This window comes from Chrysochloris asiatica, unplaced genomic scaffold (assembly GCF_000296735.1).
Source record: "Chrysochloris asiatica unplaced genomic scaffold, ChrAsi1.0 scaffold00007, whole genome shotgun sequence".
Classification (NCBI taxonomy): Eukaryota; Metazoa; Chordata; class Mammalia; order Afrosoricida; family Chrysochloridae; genus Chrysochloris; species Chrysochloris asiatica.
The window spans coordinates 24,147,010-24,169,445 of NW_006408525.1; the positions used below are offsets into that span (position 1 = coordinate 24,147,010).

The window sequence follows — 22,436 nt, forward strand, 5'->3', positions numbered from 1 at the left end:
ATCTTTCTCCCGCGGAGCGGCTGGTAGTTTCGAACCGCTGACCTTAAGGTTCGCAGCCCGATTCGTAACCACTACGCTACCAGAGCTCCTTATTACATAGGATATAGGGCATCCTTGTCTGGTTCCTGTTCTCATGGGGAATGCTTTCAATTTCTCTCCTCTGAGAGTGATGTTGAGTTTGTATTTATGCCCATAATTGTATGAAGGAATTTCCCTTCTTTTCCTGTTTTGTTGAGTGTTTTTATCAGGTATGGTTGTTAGATTTTGTCAAATACCTTTTCTGCATAAGTCTATATGTGGTTCTTTTCCTTTGTTTTATTTATGTGGTGGATTATGTTGATGGTTTTTCTAATATTGAACCATCTTTCCATACCTGGTATGAATCCTATTGGTCATGATGTAGTATTTTTTGGCCAGGCTTTTACTGAAAAATTTTGCATCTGTGTTCATGAGGGATATTGGAGTATAATTGTCTTTTTTTAGTGATGTTTTTGCCTGGTTTTGATATTAGGGCTATGCTCACTTCATGAAATGGAAACTCATATTTTTCTATGTTCTGGGATCGTCTGAGTAGAATTGCTATCAGCTGTTCTCTGACTATTTGGTAGAATTCACCAGTAAAGCCATCTGGACCTGGACTTTTTTTGCTGTTGTTGGGAGTTTTTTAATGACCTGATCAATTTCTTCTTTTATTATAGGCCTAGTCAAGTTTTCTGTATTAGTCTGCGTTAGTTTAGGTAGGTCATGTGTTTCTAGAAATTTGCCCATTTTTTCTAGATTTTCAAATTTGTTAAGAGTACAGTTCTTCATAGTATTCTGTTATTATACCTTTTATTTGTTAGTTCTATTGTGATGCCATCTATATAATTTCTTATTCTTTGCATTTTGTTTTTGTATCTTCTCCTTTTCTTGAGTTAGATTTGCCAGTGGTATGTCGATTTTTTTTTTTTTTTTTTTTTAAGGTCCTTTCAAAGAACTTCATGTCTTGTTGATTTTTTTCTATTGTTTTTCTGTTTTATTGATTTCTTCTCTAACCTTTATTATTTCTATTCTTCTGATGGCAGTGGGCTTATTTTGCTAATCATTTTCTAATTGTTGGAGATGTTGGGTTAAGGTGCTGGTTTTGGTCTTTGTTCATTTTGGATGTGTGTGTTTATGGCTACAAATTGCCCTCTGAGAACTACTTTTGTTGTGTCCCAGAGGTTTTGATACACACAGCCTTTCCATCTTGAGGAGACATTGAGGAATTGAGTATAGGGTCCAGAATCCTGAGGCAGCACATAGAACCTTACCTAGGATCAGGAGGGCTTCTGGAACAAGCCTGGCCTTGACTGGGGTGGTATGAAGTGAGGCTAGCCTTTAATAAACACCCCTCTGAGACTTGGCTAAGAAGGCTGGGTGCCCAGGGTCAGGAAAATGTTATGGAGGATCCCTCTGGCCACCGACGGGGGCATCTTTCTGTATCCCTCCTGGGTGGGACTCCTGTGGTCTGATCTTGATGAGGCCTCCTGGGTCCCCATCACCCAGAGGCTCCATCAGGGAGATTCAGCTCTGCTCTGCACAGGGCTTTCCATACGTCCTCTTATTCAATACTCCCAGTAACGCTGTAACACAGGTACTGTTATTCCCATTGTACAGACAGGAAACTGAGGCTGAGAACCATGAAGGGACTTGCTAAGATTGTATGGGTAGCAGTGGAGGAATGAACAAAGTAGAACTTACATACTAGGAGCTTCATGCTCTTCACGTTATCAGCTTGTGAAATCCTCCTAACAGCCCGCACAGTTGGCAGTATTATCGCCCCACTTGTGGATGAGAACACAGATACAGATGGCAGAGCTGGCTTTGAGCATAGGCTTGTATAACTGGAAGGCTTGTGTTCTTTGGAGTTTTCCACCCTACACCTTAAGGAGAACTGTTTCTACATAAATGATAAGTAGTGGAATCCCTTGCAAAGAGATCTTTTGCAGCTTAGCAAATGCTTTTAGTTTTTCCTTGTGCCATTTTTTTCTTGACCCTGCCCTACGCTAGAGGGAGGTGGACGATCTGATGTTCCCATTTTACAGATGAGGAAACTGAGGTTGAGTGAGCCCAGGGCTGTGTCCGGGGGCCCACGCAACAACAGACAGTTCCAGGATTTGGGCTCCGGTCTTTTCACTGAAAGTCTGGTGACATTGACCTTGCATGACTTGTGGGGGGACTGAGGCTCAGCCCCTGCACCCCATATGTTCCACAGTGGTGGGGAGGAAGTGGGAGATACTGGCTTTAACCCACAGTGGCAGCTAACATCTGCCAGCCCAGACCCCACCCCTGCTGTGATGTGAAAGCTGCAATTATGGGGGGTGGTGAGTGTGAATTCCAGGCCTCTGCTCACTGAGGAGGGCTGTGTGGCCCAGCTGCCAGAGAGAGTGGTCAGAGACAGCTGGGGTGAGGTCTGTGAGGATTCTGGCCAGGCCCTGAGTCCTTCCCGTGGGAAGCTCATTGAGAGCAGAGGTAGAGTGGGGGATGTTTACAGGGCAGGCAGGGCAGAGTATCATGGGGTAGCATATACTCACCCCACAACTTCAGAGGAGCAGTCAGGACCCCAAGTAGTGGGAGCCATGGCTTGGGAACCTGAAGGAAGAGATACCGAGAAGGGGCAGTGGGCATTTGAAAAAAGTGCGGGCCTGGGAGTGTGGCACACACCACTGGCAGAGGAAGGGACATGCACACTCCCTACTTTCAGGAGGAGAATTTCAAGCCTGGCTGTTGGCTGGGATCTTAATTTCCTCAGCCCTGTCAGTCGGTCCCACAGAAGCATGGGCAGCAGCTATCTTTGTCCCTGAAACCTAATCTGTAAGAGGGCAGGCCTGGAGGGGAGGCACCCTCTGCCCAGAGGTTAGGAGCAGGGAGTGGGTAGACAGGTTATGCACTTGCCAGGAGCCACTTGGCTCCCACACAGGGCATTTGGGCATTACACACAAAGTCTGAAGGCTCTTCTGCTCCCCAGGGGCCTGGCCTGCTGTTCACCTGCAGAGCTTCGTCCCTAGGGCAGGCTAGGGAAATCAGGAGAATGTTAGCCATTCTCTATTAGATACTTGAGAAGGGCCAGGCGTTGTACATACACCTGATCTCATTTAATCCTCACAACTACCCGATGAAGGGAGTCTTAGTATCTCCATTGTACAGGTGGGGAAAGTGAGGTGTAGAGAGGATACATCAGTTGCCTCTCAGAGCAGATTTCAAACCCAATCTGACTTTGAATAGCTCTGCGGTTTGCCCCATCACCCAGCCCCATGCTCTCAACATGCAGGATGTACCAACAGCACCAGCAAGTTTTAGGGGAATGCAGATTCCTAGGCCATGTTCACAGGGTTTCTAAATGGCCACTCTGCACAAAGCTCAGAAGTCTGCATTTTGACCTGCTCCCCTGATGCAGCCTTTTTATCTCCAGACAGTACTTTGAGAGACTTGGGGCTGGGCTGGTAGGTGGAGAAGGCGGCAGGCAGGAGCTTACCCTGTTTCTGCCCTGAGGGGTGGGGCTTTGCACTGAAGACACAGTCTTTATACTCTAAAGTTCTGATCCTGGGGGTTTGGGTTCAGGTGAAGGGACGGGTGGCCAACTGGGGGACTGGCTGGGGTGGGCAGAGGGTGGAAGGAGAAGGGCCCTAGCCTCTTTGCAGGTCTGGTTCTGTCGTCCTTCCCAGCTCCTAAGGAGCTGTGTGATTGGGGTCAGCCCAGCCCACCAGGCTATCAACTGGTCTGTTGCCAGGACTCCCTTCCTGGGCCTGCCTCAAGCCTTCTTTGGCTCTGGGAAGCTCCCGGTGCTGTTCCAACTGCCACTTTCTATATTGGTCCTCAAAGTGGCAGTTTGGGTGTCTGAGGTACCTGAAGCCTCTCTGTGGGGGAGGTAACCACAGAAATGTCCAGAAATGACTTTCTGATGACCCTGCCCAGCCTGGCTGAAGCAGGGAGTTGGGAGCTAGGCCCAAGGCCTTCTTTTCCTCACCTACAGCTCTACCACCCCCAGAGCCTCACTGAGTAAAGGCAGCAGCTTTGAGGTGGGACTGAATTAGGAGTATCTTTGTGACCCCCTAAGCCCCGGCAGAACTGTGAGGAGAATGTCTCTTTGATTTTGCCCCTCATTTTTTTTTTTCTTCCTTTTTATTGTTGTTTGGGTGAAAGTTTACAGAGCAAATAAAATTTCCATTCAACAGTTTATGTGCGTTTTGTTCCCTCAATGTAACGGTGTTGTTCCCACTTCCTCCCTGGCCTCCCTGTCTCTATTTGCCCCTCTTTCCTGACCCTTTCTGCCTTCTGAACTTTGTTTTATTTTGTCAGAGGCTGCCCTTTGTTTTCGTATGGTTGATTGTACTAAGGAGTATATTCCTCCCAGGATTCAGTTCAAGGCTTAAAGGGGATGTCTAAGGACTATAAGCCTGGGGATTCTGCCAGTCTCTAGCACATCAGTAAATCTGGTCTTCTGATTGTGAATTTTGTTCTACATTTTTTTGCTTCCTCTCTGTCTCTAGGACCTTCAATTGTGATCCTGATCAGACTGGTAGCTGGGCACCATGTAGTTCTTCAGGTCTTGGGATAATGGAGACTGGGGTTCTCGTGGTACATTAGATCTTTGGGGCTGTTTCCTTGAGTCTTTGAGTCATCTTCCTGGTGGTGTCCCAGAGGGAGAGGAGAATGTAGTGAGTGCCCCTGTGGTTCATTGGGCCATCTCTTCTCTGCAAGGACACAGTATACTGGTTAAGAATGTACACGCCTGCTTGAGCCAGTTGGCCTAAGATAGAAGCAGGAATCTGTCATCACTAACTGTATGAGCTTGAGCTAGTCATTTAGCCTCTCTGTGTCTTATCTGTAAAATGAGGATTGCATTGCCCCTCTCTAAAAGTGCTTGTGGAGATGCTAATATATGTTAATCATTTGGGAGAAGAGTCCCTGGCAGAGAGTAAACACACATTAAATGTTTGCTATTATTCTCTGGAAGGAGGTGAGTGTTTTAGTCTCACTTCTCTAGAGAAACAAAACCAGTGAAACTTGTATATATATGATTTGGTGTTGTTCCAACTCCTAGTGACCCTGAATAGGGTTTCCAAGGAGCAGCTGGTGAGTTTGAACTGCTGACAGTGTGGTTCAAACCCACTGTAGTCCAGTGCTTTATTCCACAGCGCCACACTGTTGTTGTTATTAGCAAGCGTCGTTGAGTTAGTTCCAACTCCTAGCAACCCTGTACAGGGTTTTCAAGGAGCAGCTGGTGAGTTTGAACCGCCAACCTTGTGGTTCAGACCATCCTGGTGGTCCAATGCTTTATTCCACAGCGCCACACCAGAACTCCTATATATGTATACATCAAGGAAATGGCTCACGCAGTTGTGAAAGTGGGAGAGTCCCAAGTCCAAATGAGATCGGCAGGTGAGATGGCAGGCAGGCTAGCTGGCTGGCTGGCTGGCTGGCTGGCTGGCTGGCAGGCAGGAGGCAGGCAGGCAGTAGAGCAAGTCACTGGCTCACGTCCAAAGAACTGGAAGTTGGAAGATGAGCCAGATGTACGATCCAGACCCAGCAGAGAGCAAACAAGCTTTGCCTGAGTGTCTAATATATTGGAAGCAGTCCACACCTCGAGGAAATACCCTTTCAATTGATTTTACTGCTCATAGCAGAACTCATCATAGAGTTAATTACATTGTATTAGATCTCATTATGGGAATAAATACATCTCAACTGCCAAGCACTGAGGATCCTGGCCCAGTCAAGGTGACACAAAACCTTAACTGTCATAGTGGGAATGGACACAATGACCTTTGGACTGTTGCCTCCATCCCTGGCTGTTTTCATGAATTCCCCTCTACTTTTGGGTGGCTGCTGATGTCTGTGTCTAGTTTAAAACTGATGTCTTTTTTGTTAGAAGGGGTGGTTTGCAAAGTATGTGGTCCCAGCACATAACAGGCATTCTCTCCTCTGCCATCCACTCAATTCCAACTCATATTCGATGCTATAGGATGCAGTAGAATTGCTCCTTCGGGCTTCCAAGACTAAATCTTCACTGGAGGAGACAGCCTCACCTTTCTTCCTTGGATCAGCTGGTGGGTTTGAACTACCAACCTTATAGTTAGCAGCCTAGCACTTAACCCACTATGCCACCAGGATTCCTTATAATAAGTAGGCACTAGTAAGAGGAAATGGTCAGTATTGTATTATGCTTAATAAATGTTTCTCAAACCAGGATCTTTTATTTTGGGTCAGCAGAGTCTTGTCTGAAGTGTACTATAGGATAACCACTGTTAGGTCAGTTGTTCACACCCACCAGCTGCTCTCAGAAACCCTATTCAGGGTCACAGTGAGTTGGAATGGACTCCACAGCACTTAACAACAAGAAGCATAGGGCAGTTACTTAGATAATAACTAGTCTATATAAAATTTGTAATAAATTACATTGATATATAATTCTAAATTATGCTACCTTGTTTGGAGTTTATTTATCTGCATTAATTCATTCATCTTTCTTTTCACAAACACATATTTGTGCTTATGGTGGGCTGGGGTAAGTGAGGACCTGGCAGATCTAGGAGGGGGGATGTCACTAAAGAAACCTATTTCTGAAAAACCAATTTCATGGGCAGAGGACACTGGAGTGGGCTCTGAGAGCCTCAGACATTTGTCCTAGCCTTGCTTCTAACTGGTCAAATGAGACTGGGTGGGTCCCTTTTCTCCGCAATGACCCATGTCACATTTTGATGAGCCATCCCAGGAAATGAGGGTGAAGGAGGGAGCCCTCATGGCGGGGATACTGTTCAGGGCCCTCCCTGTAGCTTTGACTCCCATCCTTTAGTTCCCCCCACACACCCCCACCCCCGCCAGCATCAAAAGTCCTCTCAGAAAATCATGCACTTTGATTCTCCCTACTCAGAGCCTGGAAGTGCTTAAAAATAGTCCCATATTCTAAAACTAAGGGCTTTTAGAAATCAACTAGCTAACCCCCGCTCAGGGGACCCAGAGAGGGGGATTGACTTGTCCAGGGACACACAGCAAAGTGGTTCTGAGCTCTGGCCTTGTCCCCTTTCTCAGCCCCCCTCCACCCAGCCCCACCTTCTGGGTCTCTTGAGCCAAGAGTGAAATGCATTCTCCTTCTCCGGCAGGGAGGGGGAGGCACTTCCTGAGCCTGGGAACCAGCTGATGTCATTGCTCAGTTGCCATGGCAATTATTCCCTGGATTAGGAGTCTGACCCTTGTGAAGCTGGAACAGAGGAAGGAGTAGGGACTGGCATTGACCCAGCACTTGAGTGTTGATGAAACACTTTCATACATTGCCCTTAGCGGTGTTTACTGAGCTCCCCCCCCCCCCCAACCACACACACACTCTCTCTCTCTCTCTCTCTCTGCGTGCCGCAGTGCACCTGACTATAATCTGCACCAGGGCTTGAAATGACTGGTATTAAGGTCTCCATTGTACAGATGTAGAACCTGAGGCTCATGAGGTTAAGTCACTGCTCAGGATTCTTCAGCAAATGGGAACGTGAGCCTGAGTGTGGGCACTGTCTGGCTCTATGCCCACACTTGGTGATAGCAGCGCTCCCCATACTGTAACAGATTCCTGTGACAACCTCCGTACACATGAGGAACCTGAAGCCAGAGGCCTTGGGTTCAGGGCTTTCTCATCTGTTTTCCTACCCTTTCCTGGACCCCCAGACCCCCGCTAAGAGTCACTGTGCTGGTCCAGGGCTTCTTGGGCAAGTTCTCGGCCCTGGGTAGGTCGGTGCCTGTATTAAATTCTAGTGAGAAACAGCACATTCAGGCCTTTCAGGTCCCACAAATCCGCCATCCTCTTCTGGCACCTTTTAGGAAGAAGATTCCTACAGATGGGTGAGCTGGAGCCCGGGGTGAGGGGTCGGGGTTTGTGCAGAGGAACTGACAGGTGTGGCCTGGGCTGCATATGTTGGGGTCTGGCACAGCTCTGTGCCTGGGAGCCTCTGGGGCTCCTCATCCTGGAAACTTCCAAGGTCCTGGGCCTCATGTCCTGGGCTGACCTGCATTCCAGAACAGTACAGCCTCCATGGAGGAAATTCAGGCAGCTGGTGGGGTCTGGAACAGCTGGCTGCAGAGGTGGACAGCGAAGTGTCTGGAAGCCCTGACCTATGGGGCCTCTATTCTGCTCTTCAAAACCTCAGGGGAGGACAAGCTATCCCTTCCATTTTAATTCCTCTAGTGTCAGGGAGTCCTGGTGTGGCTCTGTGGGTTAATGTGCCAGACTGCAGAGCCATTTGAACCTCAAGTCGGTGGTTCAAGCTCACCGGCTGCTCCTCGGAAACCCTATACAGGGTGGCTATCGGTCGGAACCGACTCGACAGCACTTAACAACAAGTGTCAGGGAAGTCCTTTCTGATGTCTGTCTTGAGACCTAGTACTTGGATTTTCCATGATATTCTCAGAAGAAGAGGGCAGTGGATGGAGTAGTTGGTTCTTCCCTGAAGCTTGGATCCTGTTCTGAAGTGCTCTCTGCCCCCAACCAGCTTCCTCCCTTCTGTGGTGGTGGCCTCAGAAGCTGCCTGGCAGGCTCCAGGAAGCCGCCAGGGCCTGTCAAAGGCTCATTGATTGAGCCTTCCCTGTGGCTAGCTGTCTCAGTGCCCTCCTTCCTGGATGCCAACTTTGTCCCTTGACACAGCCTTCACTCAGCTGGCTTCTCAAATACTCCCCTGGGCTCCCAGTTGGGTGGGGACCCATCCTGGAGAGGGTGAGGGCTGGGCAGTTCTAGGATCTCTGGATCGAGCCTTCCGGTAGCTTTCAGGCAGGGTGGGCCCCTGGTGCAGGCCAGAATCAAGCTGAAGAGGATTTGCATCCTGTTGCCTCGCTGCATTTGCTTTCTCAGCTGTATGATCTTGGATAGGAGACTTTGCACCTCTGTCTCTCAATTTCTTACCTGTAAAATGGGGCTAATGATAATGTAAGTTGTTACTGTGAAGTACCCTTATTGTTAGGTACCCTTGAGTCTGTTGTGACTCTTAGCAACCCTATATAGGGTTTCTGAGACTGAAAATCTTTACAGAAGCAGAAAGCCTCATCGTTTTCCGCACATAGTGATTGGTGGGTTTGAATTGTTGATCTTGTGATTAGTACTCCAGTGTTTACCCTTCAGTAACACCAGTGCTTCTTAATGATAGTCGTTGTTCACTGCTGCTAAATCAGTTCCAACTCTTAGTGACCCAGTATGGCTTTACAAGGAGTGACTGGTGGGTTTGAACTGTCGACTCATAGTGGCCCTGTATAGGGTTTCTGAGGAGCAGCTGGTGAGCTTGAACCACCGACCTGCAGTTCAAATGTCTTTGCAGTCCGGTGCATTAACCCACAGTGCCACACCAGGACTCTGCCAATAAATACTAGCAAGCTATTATTATTAATCTAGTGCTTTTTGGCTAAGGGTTTTGCTTTAAGTTGGGGGATCAATATTACTACAGAGGGGGTTTCTGGTCAGGATCTTGTTCCTGGCTCTCTGCCTCCATTTCTTGGTTGATTGCCGCCTTTGAAGTAGCCATGGGCTGAGACCCTTCCTGCGCCTCCTGACCTGACCCTAATCCGTTTTGCCTCGGTTTTCCAGGTGCGCTACAAGGAAGAATTTGAGAGGAACAAGGGCAAAGGCTTCAGCGTGGTGGCAGATACACCCGAACTCCAGAGATTCAAGAAGACCCAGGACCAGATCAGTAATGTAAGCTCCTTGCCCCTAAGGTGCCACACTCTTCCCCTCTCTGCTTCCTGCCAGCCTGCAGATATGAATGGAGCCAGTTGTCTCTGAAGTCCCTACCCTCTTGGGCTGGCCTTGGCTGGCCGTTGCTTGGGCAGAGGGAAAAGGAAGGGTTTGAGGTTTCCAGACACATTTTCTCTGTGAGCCCCCAGACTGCCTCTCAATGCGTACCCCAGCCCACAGAGTATGTTCCCCTTAAAGGTATTGGGTTTGGGCACGGGTGGGCAGGGGCCCTGTTGCAAAGGTGCCCCCGACTCTCTAGGTAGCTGCGCTTGTTCCCCTGAGTATGGGGGTGTCTGGGTGCAGCCTGGATGTTTCATCTCAGTATAAAGGTCAAAACTGAGTGTGGGGGTGGGAGGGGCCAGCCTCCTCCTCTGCTCTGGGTGCTGACTTTGCAGTCATTTCCGCCCTCCCTCAGCCTCCTCCCCCACTTTGGCTTGTTCTTCCTTCCTGTGTAAAAACCCCAGCCTGCGTCGCCCGCTGTCCCTCACCCTCTGGCCTGGGTCCTTCTGGATCTGGAATGGTCAGCAGTGGCGAGTGGGCCTTGTGTTCACAGTCCTCAGCATTATGTAGCCCCCATGACATCTGTGACCAGAGAACAGGCCTTGGTTTCCTGCTTGGCAGAGCCACAGACCAGCAGCTTGTGTGGCCCGGGGCTTGTTAGGGACATGATGCTGCTATAAGCAGGGAACAGAGAGCAGTGTCCTATGCACAAGGCCTGGGGGGCAAGTGGCAGGGTGTGCTCAGTCAGCCTGGGCTGGGAGGCCCTCCACGCCGAAGGAGTGGGCAAGTAGTTATCTTCACATCTGTAATAGAAGGGGAGTTGGCAGCATCACTGTAGGCTAGGAGGCTGGGGGTGAAGGCTGGGAGACAGCCTCTGTCTTCACCTAGTCCCCAGAAATCACCTTTGAGCACCACATTCCTTTCTGCCCCTCCACCAAGCCTCCTAGGTAAGGCATTCTTCCTAGAGGGGGGCTGGACAGTGCTAACAGTGGACTTCAAGCAGTGGGTTGGATGGCTTTTTGAAGCTGAGAGTAGCCAGGCAAACAGCAGACCAGCCATGCCTACCACTGTGACTTTGAAACATTTTGACTGCAACCTACAGTAAGAAATACATTTTACATTGTGATTTGCCAAACAAGCAAGCATTCATTTAGAGAGAAAACCAAATCAGAATTTCATGGAAGAACATGGAGGATGTTCGGATACTTGTATTTTCTGTTTTCTTTTTAAGGATGCCAGTTGCAGAGATGCTAGATGAGTTTCACAACCCAGTGGGTTGTTGGCCTGCAGTTTGAAATAAGTGGCTTGAGGAAGTGGATTACTTCCCTTGGGCTAGAAAGGTGTACTTCAGGGACTCCCCACAAAAGCCTGTCAGGGTTGCCTCTTTTTAAATTAGGGCCTGGCTTGCACCCTAGAGCCTCTTTTACCAGAGTAAACAAGGTCAGAGTCTTAGAGCTATCAGCACAGAGGGTGGGGTGGTGTGTGTGGGGGGGCAATTGTTGCTAGATTCCCACTCATGGTCACACATTGTGTGCAGGGCATTTTCAAGGCTCTGACTTTTTGGCAGTTGATGGACAGGTCTCTGGGTGGATTTGAATTGTCTACCCTTTGGTTAGTAGTCGTCACCTAGGAACTTCTAAGGTGAGGGGAGCATGGATAACGGAAAAAACTGGGAATGACTCACACAACTGGAATCTGGACTTGTCGGGCCGTGACTTTGCCTTGTGAAGACTGTGTTTTCTTGTTAACATTTCCCACTGTCTGCAGGTCTCCAACCTCCACCCTCCAACACACTCATTCATGCTTTCCAGCATGTGGGTTTGAAAACCCAGGCTTGGAGGGTGGGGAGTTGTACTGACAAGAAAGCCTAGTCATCTCTGCTTCCCTTTCTGGAAAGCTTCCAGAAAACTCCATACTCAGCCTATTCCACCTGCTCTTCTTCCTTCTACCCTTTAGTTGTTGGAGGCGTTAATGTCTGAGAGCCTTTACCACAGGGCTGCCTTCTCTAGTTGGCCTCTGCTCTGTGGTGGGGAGTAGGAACTGCTTTGCAGCTTTAGCTGGGCCCTGTGAGGCTGCAAGACTTGCTTTTTGTGAGTACAATTGTTGTTGTTGTTAAGTGCTGTCGAGTTGGTTCCAACCCTGTATAGGGTTTCTGAGGAGTGGCTGGTGAGCTTGAACCACTGTTGAATGCAATTGTTGTTGTTGTGAAGTGCCATAGAGTTGGTTTCGACCCACAGTGACCCTGTATAGGGTTTCCAAGGACCAGCTGGGGAGTTTGAACTGTCGACCTTGCAGTTCAAACAGCTTTGCTGTCTGACACATTAACCTACAGCGCCACACCAGGATTCCGGTGAATGTAATTAGAGTCTCTTAAATGTGGGCCTGCAAACAACTCGATCAGAATCACTTGGAGAGTTTATTGAAAATGTGGAGCTCAGCAACCAGCATTTAAAACCCACTACCTGGTTTACCTCATTGAACATGGAATGAGGGATATCACTGCTGACGTCAGATGGGTCCTGGCTGAAAGCAGAGACTATCAGAAAGATGTTTACTTGTGTTTTATTGACTATGCAAAGGCATTCGACTGTGTGGATCATAACAAAGTGTGGATACCATTGCAAAGAATGGGAATTCCAGAACACTTAATTGTGCTTATGAGGAACCTGTACATGTACCAAAAAGCAGTTGTTAACAACAGAACAAAGGGATATTGAATAATTTAAAATCAGAAACGGTGTGTGTCAAGGTTATATCCTTTCACCATACTTACTCAATCTGTATTGTTATTTAGTGCTGTTGACTCATAGTCACCCTGCATAGGATTTCTGAGGAGCAGCTGGTTAGCAGTCCAGTGCTTATCCTATAGCACTACACAGGACTCCTTCAGTCTGTATGTCGAACAAATAACTTGAGAAGCTGTATTATATGAAGAAGATGGAGGAAGACTTACCAACAACCTGTGATAAGCAGATGACACAGCCTTGCTTGCTGTAACCAAAGACGACTTGAAGTATACTTACTGATGAAGACCAAAGACTACAGCTTTCAATATGGGGTATACCTCAATGTAAAGAAAATGAAAGTCCTCCCAATTGGAACAGTAAATAACATAGTGGCAAACTGAGAAAATACTGAAGTTATCCAAGATTTCATTTTACTTGGCTCCACAATCAGCACTCATGGAAGCAGCAGTCAAGAAATCAAACAATATATATAGTGCATTGGGCACATCTATTGCAAAAGACCTTTGGGGTGTTAGAGAGTAAAGATAGCACTTGGAGAACTAAGGTGCACCTGACCTAAGCTATGGGATTTTCGATCGCCCATATGCATGTGAAAGCTGGACAAGGAAGAAGAATGGATAGAGAAGAATTTATAACATTTGAATTGAATACACCATGGACTGCCAGAAGAACAAACAAATCTGTTTTGGAAGAAGTATGACCAGATTATTCCTTGAAAGTGATGATGATGAGACTGTCTCCTACACTTTGGACATGTTGTTAGGAAGGACCAGTCTCTGGAAAAGGACATCATGCTTGATAAAGTAGAAGGCCAGCAATAAAGAGGAAGACCCTCACTGAGATGAATTGACATTGTGGCAACAGGAATGTTAAGTGCTGTCAAGTCAGTTCTGAATCTTAGTGACCCTGTATAGGACTTCTGAGGAGGAGCTGGTGGGTCGGAACCACCAACCTTTTAGTTAGCAGTCCAGTGTTTATCCTACAGGACCCCCGCAACAGCATTAGGCTTCAGCATAACCCTCGTGAGGATGACGTAGGCTGGATAGGGTTTCATTCTGTTGTACACAGGGCTGCTGAGTCAGCACCGTCTCGGCAGCACCTAACAACAACTTTGGATTATAGTTGGGTTCACTGAAGTCCAAAAATACTTTGACAGCCCCTCAGTCTGTAGCAGACTGAACCCTGTCCAAGAGTCCCCAGGGAATTTTAAGCCATGCTTAGAACTATTGCTGATTATCCCAGTTTCCAGAAGAGTTTTGGAAAAAATGTATTTAGAGCTACACCTTTTATCCAAAATAATGCTTTGTATCCAAAATAATGTTTCTTTATGTAGCTTGTCACTCCCTTCCCAGAATGGCATTTCATAACTGCTAGCTGTTTCCGAAGGTCAAACCATCTTGTAAAGAAATGAAGATCTGCTTCCCTGGAGGAGTATGCTGCAGACTACAGGCTTTACCAGTGAAAGCATTAAAAACAACCGAAACCCTAGTGTCTGGTCTCCCTATGTGTTTTGTGCTTTGAACGTGTGTGATTTGTTGTCAGTCCTGCTAAGACTCAAGTGAGGTGGGAAGAGACTGCAAGGACAGGAATCCCACCCTCTGGCCTCAACTGCTGGGCACATCCCCTTATCCTGTTTCCCATCTATAATAGGCCCTGTCTTCAAAGCTGGTTGCAAGGAAAATGTCAAGTGCTTGACATATGATAAATGTCATCAATATAATTATTACTTTAAGGACAAACCTGTCTGCTTTCTATAGCGTGACTAAAGAAGGGACATGTAGTAAACAAGTTTGGCTGTTGTCCAGTACATTAAACATGTGGAAAATGTGGAGGAAAGATGCTAATAAGTTATAGACATGTGTGATGAGTAATCGTGTCTTCATTAAACCTGTTGCCATCAAGTCAATGGGCTCCTTTACTTACATGGTTTTTTCATATAGGATTTTTTGTTGGTTTTCTTTTTTGTGTGTGTTTTAAACTTTCTTTTGTGAAATGCAGCACAGTTATAGCAAACACCAATGACATTACTAGACTCCTGTCGAATAGTGTTTTCAGGGAAACTAGAGTCTAGGTAAAACCTAGAAGATATTGTGGGTTCATACAACAGAGATATGGGAGACCAAATGAAACAGACACAGATAAAAATTATGGAAGCCTAAACTTTAGAGAAAAGGTTAGAAAAGTGGACTGAGAACTTGCTGGAAGAAGCCGAGCAGGGATGGAGATGGCCACTGACTGGTGAATGGCTGGCCAGATGTGGTGTGACCATCTTGTGGGCAGCTTTGGCAATAGAAAGTGACCTGGCAGACCAGATTCACACAGATGATAGGAAAGGAGACAGCAACTGTGCCCATACTGCACAACCACACCCTGCCCTCTGCAACTCCACACATTGGTCAAGAGCCAATACCAGCTCCTATACTACTCGATGGCACTTAACAACAATAACAACAACATACTGCCTAATCAATGATAGACAGCAGCCAACACCAGCCAAATCCAACCTAAATTGAGCTTCCATTCTCTAAGTACACCCTTAGAAGAGAGCTGGTGAGACCCTAAGGGCACACCAGTATACAGTCATCGAATACAAAGACAGCAACCCTGCAATGCCTCAGAGATAATTTTAGCTCACATGAAGAAACAAGAGAGAATGGCATAAACATTTGACCAAGATCCAGAGCCAGAACATGATTCTGAGGAAGAAAAAATGGAACTAACTGGAAAAGAATTCAAAATAGTAATATTTAGGTACCTTGTGAGGATATACAGAAAGGTTGAGGAAAGCAAGGACAACACAGAAAAAAATTTGAAGAACTCAGGAAAACACTACAAGAACAAACACAAAATAAATGCAAAATTTGAAACAATTCAAAACCTGTAACGAGAAATACAGAAGATTGATATTAAGATTTCAGAAATGGACCGTACATTGAAAGTACAAAGGAGTAGATTTGAAGCAATAGAAACCTGAATTAGTGAGCTGGAAGACATTCTCTCAATACTGATATGCTAGAAGAACAATCTGAAAAAAGAATGAAAAAAAATCCCAAAAAAGTCTTAAGAGTTATATGGGACACCATGAAGAGGAACAACTTATGGGTGATTGGAATTCCAAAACAGGAAGAGACAGTAAAAAACAGAGAAAAATATCAAAGAGTTGTTGCAAGAAAACTTCTCTAACATCATGAAAGACAAGAAAATAAGCATACAACAGGCTGAACAAACCCCAAACAGGTAGATACCAAAAGAATATCACCAAGACATAGATAGCATAATCAAACTTTCCAAAATCAAAGACAAGGAAGGACTCCTGAGAGTAGCTCGGGGAAAACAAAAAGTTACCTACAAAGGAGAACCAGTAAGACTAGGCTCTGGCCTGTCTCTAATTGTGCTTGGTATGGTGTCTTCTGGCACAGCCCCGACATCCAGAACGACACCAGCAAGTTTGTAGACCTGCAAGTGCTGTGGAAATACTCTGCCAGCAACCGCATCATTAGCGCCAAGGATCATTCATCCATCCAGATGAACGTGGCTGAGGTTGACATGGTCATCATCTGGTTCAACCGTCAGTTTAAGACCTACACTATCCATAGGATGGGCGAGTCAGATGATTCCATTCTGTGGTTGGCCAAGGCATTGTTTCAAAGAACTTCTGATGGAGAGTAATGGATGTGAAGTATTTGTCATAAATAGAGTCAAACTTGGAGAAAAAAACAAAAACAACTAAGCTCTGATTTCTCAACAGAAACCATGCAGGCAGAAGGCAATGGGATGACATATGCAAAACTGAAAGAAAAAGATTGCCAACCAAGAATCATATCCCCAGCAAAGCTGTCCCTCAAATATGATGGCAAGATGAGGACATTTCCTGATAAAAAAAGAATTTGTAATTGACAGGACCAACTATACAAAAGTTGCTAAAGGATGTTCTTTGTACTAAGAACCAACAACAGCAGACAACACCCTATATGACAACACCAACCAGAACTCAGTCCCGATACAGGAATATTTAAAGTAAAGCAAACCTATAAGACTTAATAATAGGGAACCAGAGATAGCAGTTTATAATGAAGTCAACTACAAAGCAAAAAAGGAAGGAAGAGTGTAGATGCAGAACTTTCAAATGTCAAGGAAGTCAAGTAGATATTAAAATAAAACACTTTTTAATAAATTATAGGGTAACCTCAAAATTAACACACCTGCACATGAAAATTTAAAAGGAAAATCAGAAAGATTTAGATTAATACAACAGAAATGAAGAAAATGGAAAGAAAACCCACAAAATGAACATGGTGCAGAAAACTATGTGGAACAAAGAAATCAGCATCCCACAGACAAAAAGATATTGCGGATTCAGTTCCAGACCAACACAGTAAAGCAAATATTGTAATAAAGTGAGACACACCTTTTATTGGTGTCCCAGCACACATAAGTGTGCAATAGTGTTAGGAAAAGTTTGAAATATTTCGAGCACAGGCAAAATGTGATACAGTGACAGAGAGTGAACACATGCTGTTAGAAAAAAAGGCACCAATAGACTTTCTTGGCGCAGGGTTGCCACAGACCTTCAATTTGTAGAAAACTTGGTATCTGTAAAGTGCGATAAAGTGCTGTTTGTGTGTTCTGAAACGGAATAACCAGAACCCAATGATAAGACGATGTTGGCACATTGTAAAAATGTAACTAATGTCACTGAACAATTCCTAAAGAAACTGTCCAATGTGTACTTAATTTGCTGGGTAAATTTTCACCAAAAACATGATAAAATATTATTTAAAAGGAAAAAAACAAAAACAAAACTTGTCAAAGATTTAAAAACATAACACTAATTAGGGTGAGTGAGCAGGAAGGAAACGTATTGGTTAGGGGGACACAGAGCTTCTGTTAAGGATGATGGGAAAATTTGAAAACAGTTAATGGCGATGCTTGGACAACATGATGTTGTTAAGTGTTGTTGTATCAGTTCCAACTCATAGTGACCCTTTATAGAGTTTCCAAGGAGCAGCTGGTGGATTTGAACCTCTGACCTTGTGGTTTGCAGTTCAGTGCTGATCCTACAGCACTGCACCAGGGGTCCATGATGAATATAACTAACATCACTGACCTGTACACATGAAGAACATTGAAAAGGCAGACAGTTTGTAACACACATACAGGGGTCTCCTGTTACCTGAAAGCAGAGCTCTGCTATGAAACCTTTTGTAATCAGAAATGGCATTAGCGCTAAGACTCAATTACCATTAATTTATATGGGAAAAACTTTTTCACATTCTTAAATTCATAAACTAACCTATCAATTCATACCAAATAACACATAAAGCCTGAAGTAACACTGTTAAGTGCTGTTGAGTCGCTTACCCGCTCACTACAAATCAAATGCTAAAGATTAGTTTTGCTTTCACCTTTTGTCATAAAAACAAAAATCCTCATGGACTCTATTTAGTAAAAACTAAATAGATATTAATGTAGGTCTTTTGTAAAGCGAAGTAGTGTAAAGTGAGCTTGCAAAAGTGGGAGATACCTGTATTTAACCACAATGAGAAACACACTTATGTAGTGAGCACGTGTTAAGTGTCATCAAGTCAGTCCCGACTCATAGTGACCCAAGGAGTAACTGATGGGTTTGAACTGCTGACTTTGTAGTTCACAGTCCAGTGCTGATCCTACAGTGCCAGCCACATCAGTACTTACTGGATACTTAATTGTGAAGAAATGAGCTAGACAATAAAACTGGAGAAGGAGAGGCAAAGGTAAATATCTAATCAGGGAAAGAAAGTTTCAGCTCTGATTTGATACAGAACTGGGCAATGAAACCATGAACTCTGACCATCAATCTCTTTCCTAGCAGAAATTACTCGCGTTGGAGGCTTTCTGCACCCACTAAGATTTACAGCCTTGGAAACCCTATACAGGCTCGCTGAGTCAGAATCAACACAGTGCCAGTGAGTGTTTTTAATCAGTTCTGATGGAGCTGTAGGTTGAGTGTTGGGCTATACTAACCATAAGATTGGTGGATCAACTCGTCAGCTGCTCTGAGGGAGAAAGATGAGGCTGGCTGCTCACATAAAGATACAGTCTCAGAAACCCTAAGGTTTCTATGAGTTGGAATTGACTCAGTGGCTGTGTGTTTTTGTGTATCAGTCAAAAATAAACAGCAAATTCTGGGACAATATGGTGGAATAGGCAGACGTGCTGAGTCAGCCCCTCTACAACAAAGACATGGGAGACCAAGTGAAACAGATACAGATGGTAATCCTGGAACCCTGAGCTTCAGAGGATGGGTGGACTGAGTGCTGACTGGAAGAGGAAGCTGAACAGGAGCCGTGGGAGAGAAGAAAAGCCGGTGGACGGTAGTGCAGTTCTCCCTTGTTCCCATGTCCTCCTGGTAGCTGGGTCCTGGCGCCCTCCCTATCCCTGCCTAGCACAGCCTCTGCTTTGCCTGGGGTCGTGTGTCAGGCATACCACCACAGCTTCTGGAAGCATATGAACCCACCCTGAACTATGCTACGCAAACAGTGGACAGAGAAACGTGCTTATACCTCCAGCTACTGTCACATCTGCCAGGAGACATGAAGTGAGTGCATGAGAACCCACCAACATAGAATCATCAATTAAATACAAATATGGTACCACATGTCTTAAGGAATGCAGTGGCTCTGTAGGATAAGCACTGGACTGCAAACCACCTCCTCCTCACCAGAAAGGTGAGGCCTTCTGCTACCACAGATTTACAGCCTTGGAAACCCTATGTAGGGTTGCTGTGAGTTGGAATAGACTCAACAGCAGTTCGCAACAACCGCAATGTCTCAGAGAAAACAGACAATTTCAGCTTACACAAAGAAACACGACAAAGTACCTCAAAAAATGACCAAAACAGAGTCAGAAAATATACCAGAAATGGTCTAAGAACGATTTGATAAGGAATTTAAAATAAAGATATTTAGATACCGTTAGTGGATTGAGAGAATGAAAAATTGCAGATGAAATCAAGGAAAACAATTCAGAAAACAAACTGAGTAAATGAAAAAATTTGAAGCCATACAAAAATAGTGATTAGAACGCCGGAGATTCATAGTAAAACTTCAGAAGTAGATAACACATTGAAAGGGCAAAGAAGTAGAATTGAATGAATAGAAGACTGAATTACGAAGCTTGAAGGAAAAAAATCTCTCAATATCGATCTATTACAGGAACATTCAGACAAAAGAACAAAAAAATACAAAGAAAGTCTCACATTTATGTGGAACATTACCAAGAAGAATAACTTATGTGTGATAGTGGTTGGTGGTTATGTGCCGTGCAGTTGAAACCGACTCATAGCGACCCTGTACAGGGTTTCCAAGACTGTAAATCTTTACGGGAGTAGAAGGCCTCATCTTTCTCCTGTGGAACAGCTGGTAGTTTTGAACTGCTGACCTTAAGGTTCTCAGCCCGATTTGTAACCACTACGTTATCAGGAATTCCAAAACAGGAAGAAACAACAAAAAACACATAGAGAGTATCATTCAAGAATTGTTGGAACGAAACTTCCCTTACATCGTGAAAGACGAGAAGATAGCCATTCAATAAGTTGAACAAACTCCAAACAGGATAGATCCTAAAAGAAAATCACCAAGATGTATTCAGACTTAAAACCAAAGACAAGGAAAGAATCCTGAGAGCAGCTCAGCAGAAATGAAAAGTTAACTTACAAAAGGAGAACTAGTAAGAATATGGAGTCCTGGTGTGACGCTGTGCGTTAATGCCCCAGACTGTAAAGCTGTTTGCACTGCAAGGTTGGCAGTTCAGGCTTGCCAGCTGCTCCTCAGAAACCCTATACAGGGTCACTATGGATCAGAACCGACTCAGCGGCACTTAACAACAACAATAAGGATAAGCTCTGATTTCTCAGTAGAAACCCTACAAGCAAGAACGACAATGGAATAACATATATAAGACTCTGAAAGAAGAAATTTGCCAACCAAGAATCATATGTCCAGCAAAACTGTCCAGCAAATATGGTGAAATTAGGATATTTTCAGATAAACAGAAATTAGAAGAATTAGTAAAAGGTAGACCAACCTTATAAAAAATCCTAAAGAGAGGCCTTTGGACTGAGAACCAACAATAGCAGACCAGAACCTGAGACTAACTTACATGACACCACCACCCAGACATAGAAGTATTCAAGGTCAAACAAACCTACAGGACTCAAAATAGGGAACCAGAAATACCAGTTACGACACATACACATAACCATAAAGTAAAAAGAGTGAATAATATAGTTAAAGAACTTTCAACTGAAGAGGAAATCAAGTAGATTTCAATAAAAATAAAAATAAACCTACAGACAATCCCAGGACCATCAAAAAAGAAGAGCATGAATGGAGCATAAGATTCCTACCTGGGGAAAATGGTGGCATCAGGGTAATGGCAGAGGATGGGGTACGGAGAGACAGCAGCTTCGGGCTGTAGGCCCGTGGACCCAGTAAAGCTGTTTGCCTGTGGGCAAAAGGCTGGCTTGCAGATAGTACCTTTTGGGCATTTAAAGGAGCTTGTTAACACTTGCCAAAGCAGGGCAGAGGTTGAGGGACCATGTGGCTGAGAGGCTAAAGACAAGAGTGAGGTGTGCCTGCAGTATGGCAGACAAGAGGTGTTCCTGACTGGAGAACTGTTGCATCCTGAATTTTTCTGATCCTGAATTGTACCCTGTTCACTTCTCTAATAAGCCCTATAATTGTGAAAAAATAACCTAACTGTAACCCTAAAGCTGGTGTGGTGCTGTGGGTTAAAGCACTAGACCGCAAGGTCAGTTTGAACCACAGTGTTGGTGGTTCAAATTCACCAGCTGCTCCTGGTGAGAACCGACTTGACAGCAACTCTAAAATTGGACCAAGCCTCACTTCTAGCCCAGTCACTAACACTAACCCTAATCTTAACCATAACTCTTAACACTAAACAAAATCCTAGGCCTAGCATGTTGTTAAGTGCTGTTAAGTTGGTTCTGCCTCACAACAATACTGTATTTCTGAAGCTGTAAGTCTGCTGAAGCAGAAAGTCTCATCTTCCTCCTTCAAAGTAACTAGTGGGCTGAACCACCGACCTTGTGTCCAGTGCTTATCATACAGAGCCACTACACTCCCATGACTAGACTAACCCTAGTTTTAACCGTAACTCCTTATTCCTAGCCCCCAATAAAAAAAGTAATAATTATCTTATAGTCTACAAAAAGTAATAATTATCATCTACAAACTTAATCCCTGGATAACACAAATGGCTAATGTTCTGGGCTGCAGTTTGGCAGTTCAAGTCTACCCAGAGGCACCTCAGAAGAAAGCACTACTGATTTACTTCTGCAAAACCAGGAATTGAAAACCTTCTGGAGTAAATTTTTACTCTGACACATGGGTAGGCTATAAGTTGGTGTTGACTTTACAGCAACTATTTTTATTTTTTTACTCTATAAGTTAGAGTCTGTCTTCAGAGTTTTGGCCTAATCAATTATGAGGTGCGGTCGAATTGATAACGACTCTATGTACAACAGAATGAAACCCTACCCTTCCTACACCATCCTCACATTGTCACATTGGAGTCCATTGTTGCCACTGTATCCATCCGTCTCCTTAAAGGTCTTCCTCTTTTTCTTTGACCCCCCATTTTACCAAACATGCTGTCCTTTTATAGGGTTTGGTCCTTGCTGACAACATATCCAAAGTTGTTAAGTGCCGTTGAGTCGGTTCTGACCCATAGCGACCCTGTATAGGGTTTCCGAGGAGCAGCTGGTGAGCTTGAACCACCGACCCTGCAGTTCAAACCTTAGGGAAGACTAAGTCTCACCATCCTTGCTTCTAAGGAAGCAATCCGGCTATACTTCCTCTAAAACAGATTTGGTCATTCTTCTGACAGTCCCTGGTACTTTCTTTATTCTTTGCCAACACTTAATTCAAATGCATGGGTTCTTCTCTCGTCTTCCTTATGAATTG

General features: G+C 44.9%; 1 protein-coding gene across 1 annotated transcript in view; it reads left to right on the top strand.

The window, feature by feature from the left end:
* Positions 1–22,436, top strand: part of LASP1 (LIM and SH3 protein 1) — a 58,411-nt gene that overhangs the window by 23,926 nt on the left and 12,049 nt on the right. Inside the window, exon 4 of the mRNA XM_006832538.1 lies at positions 9,578–9,685. Coding sequence (XP_006832601.1) covers positions 9,578–9,685 — 108 coding nt within the window. The remainder of the gene's footprint in view (positions 1–9,577; positions 9,686–22,436) is intronic.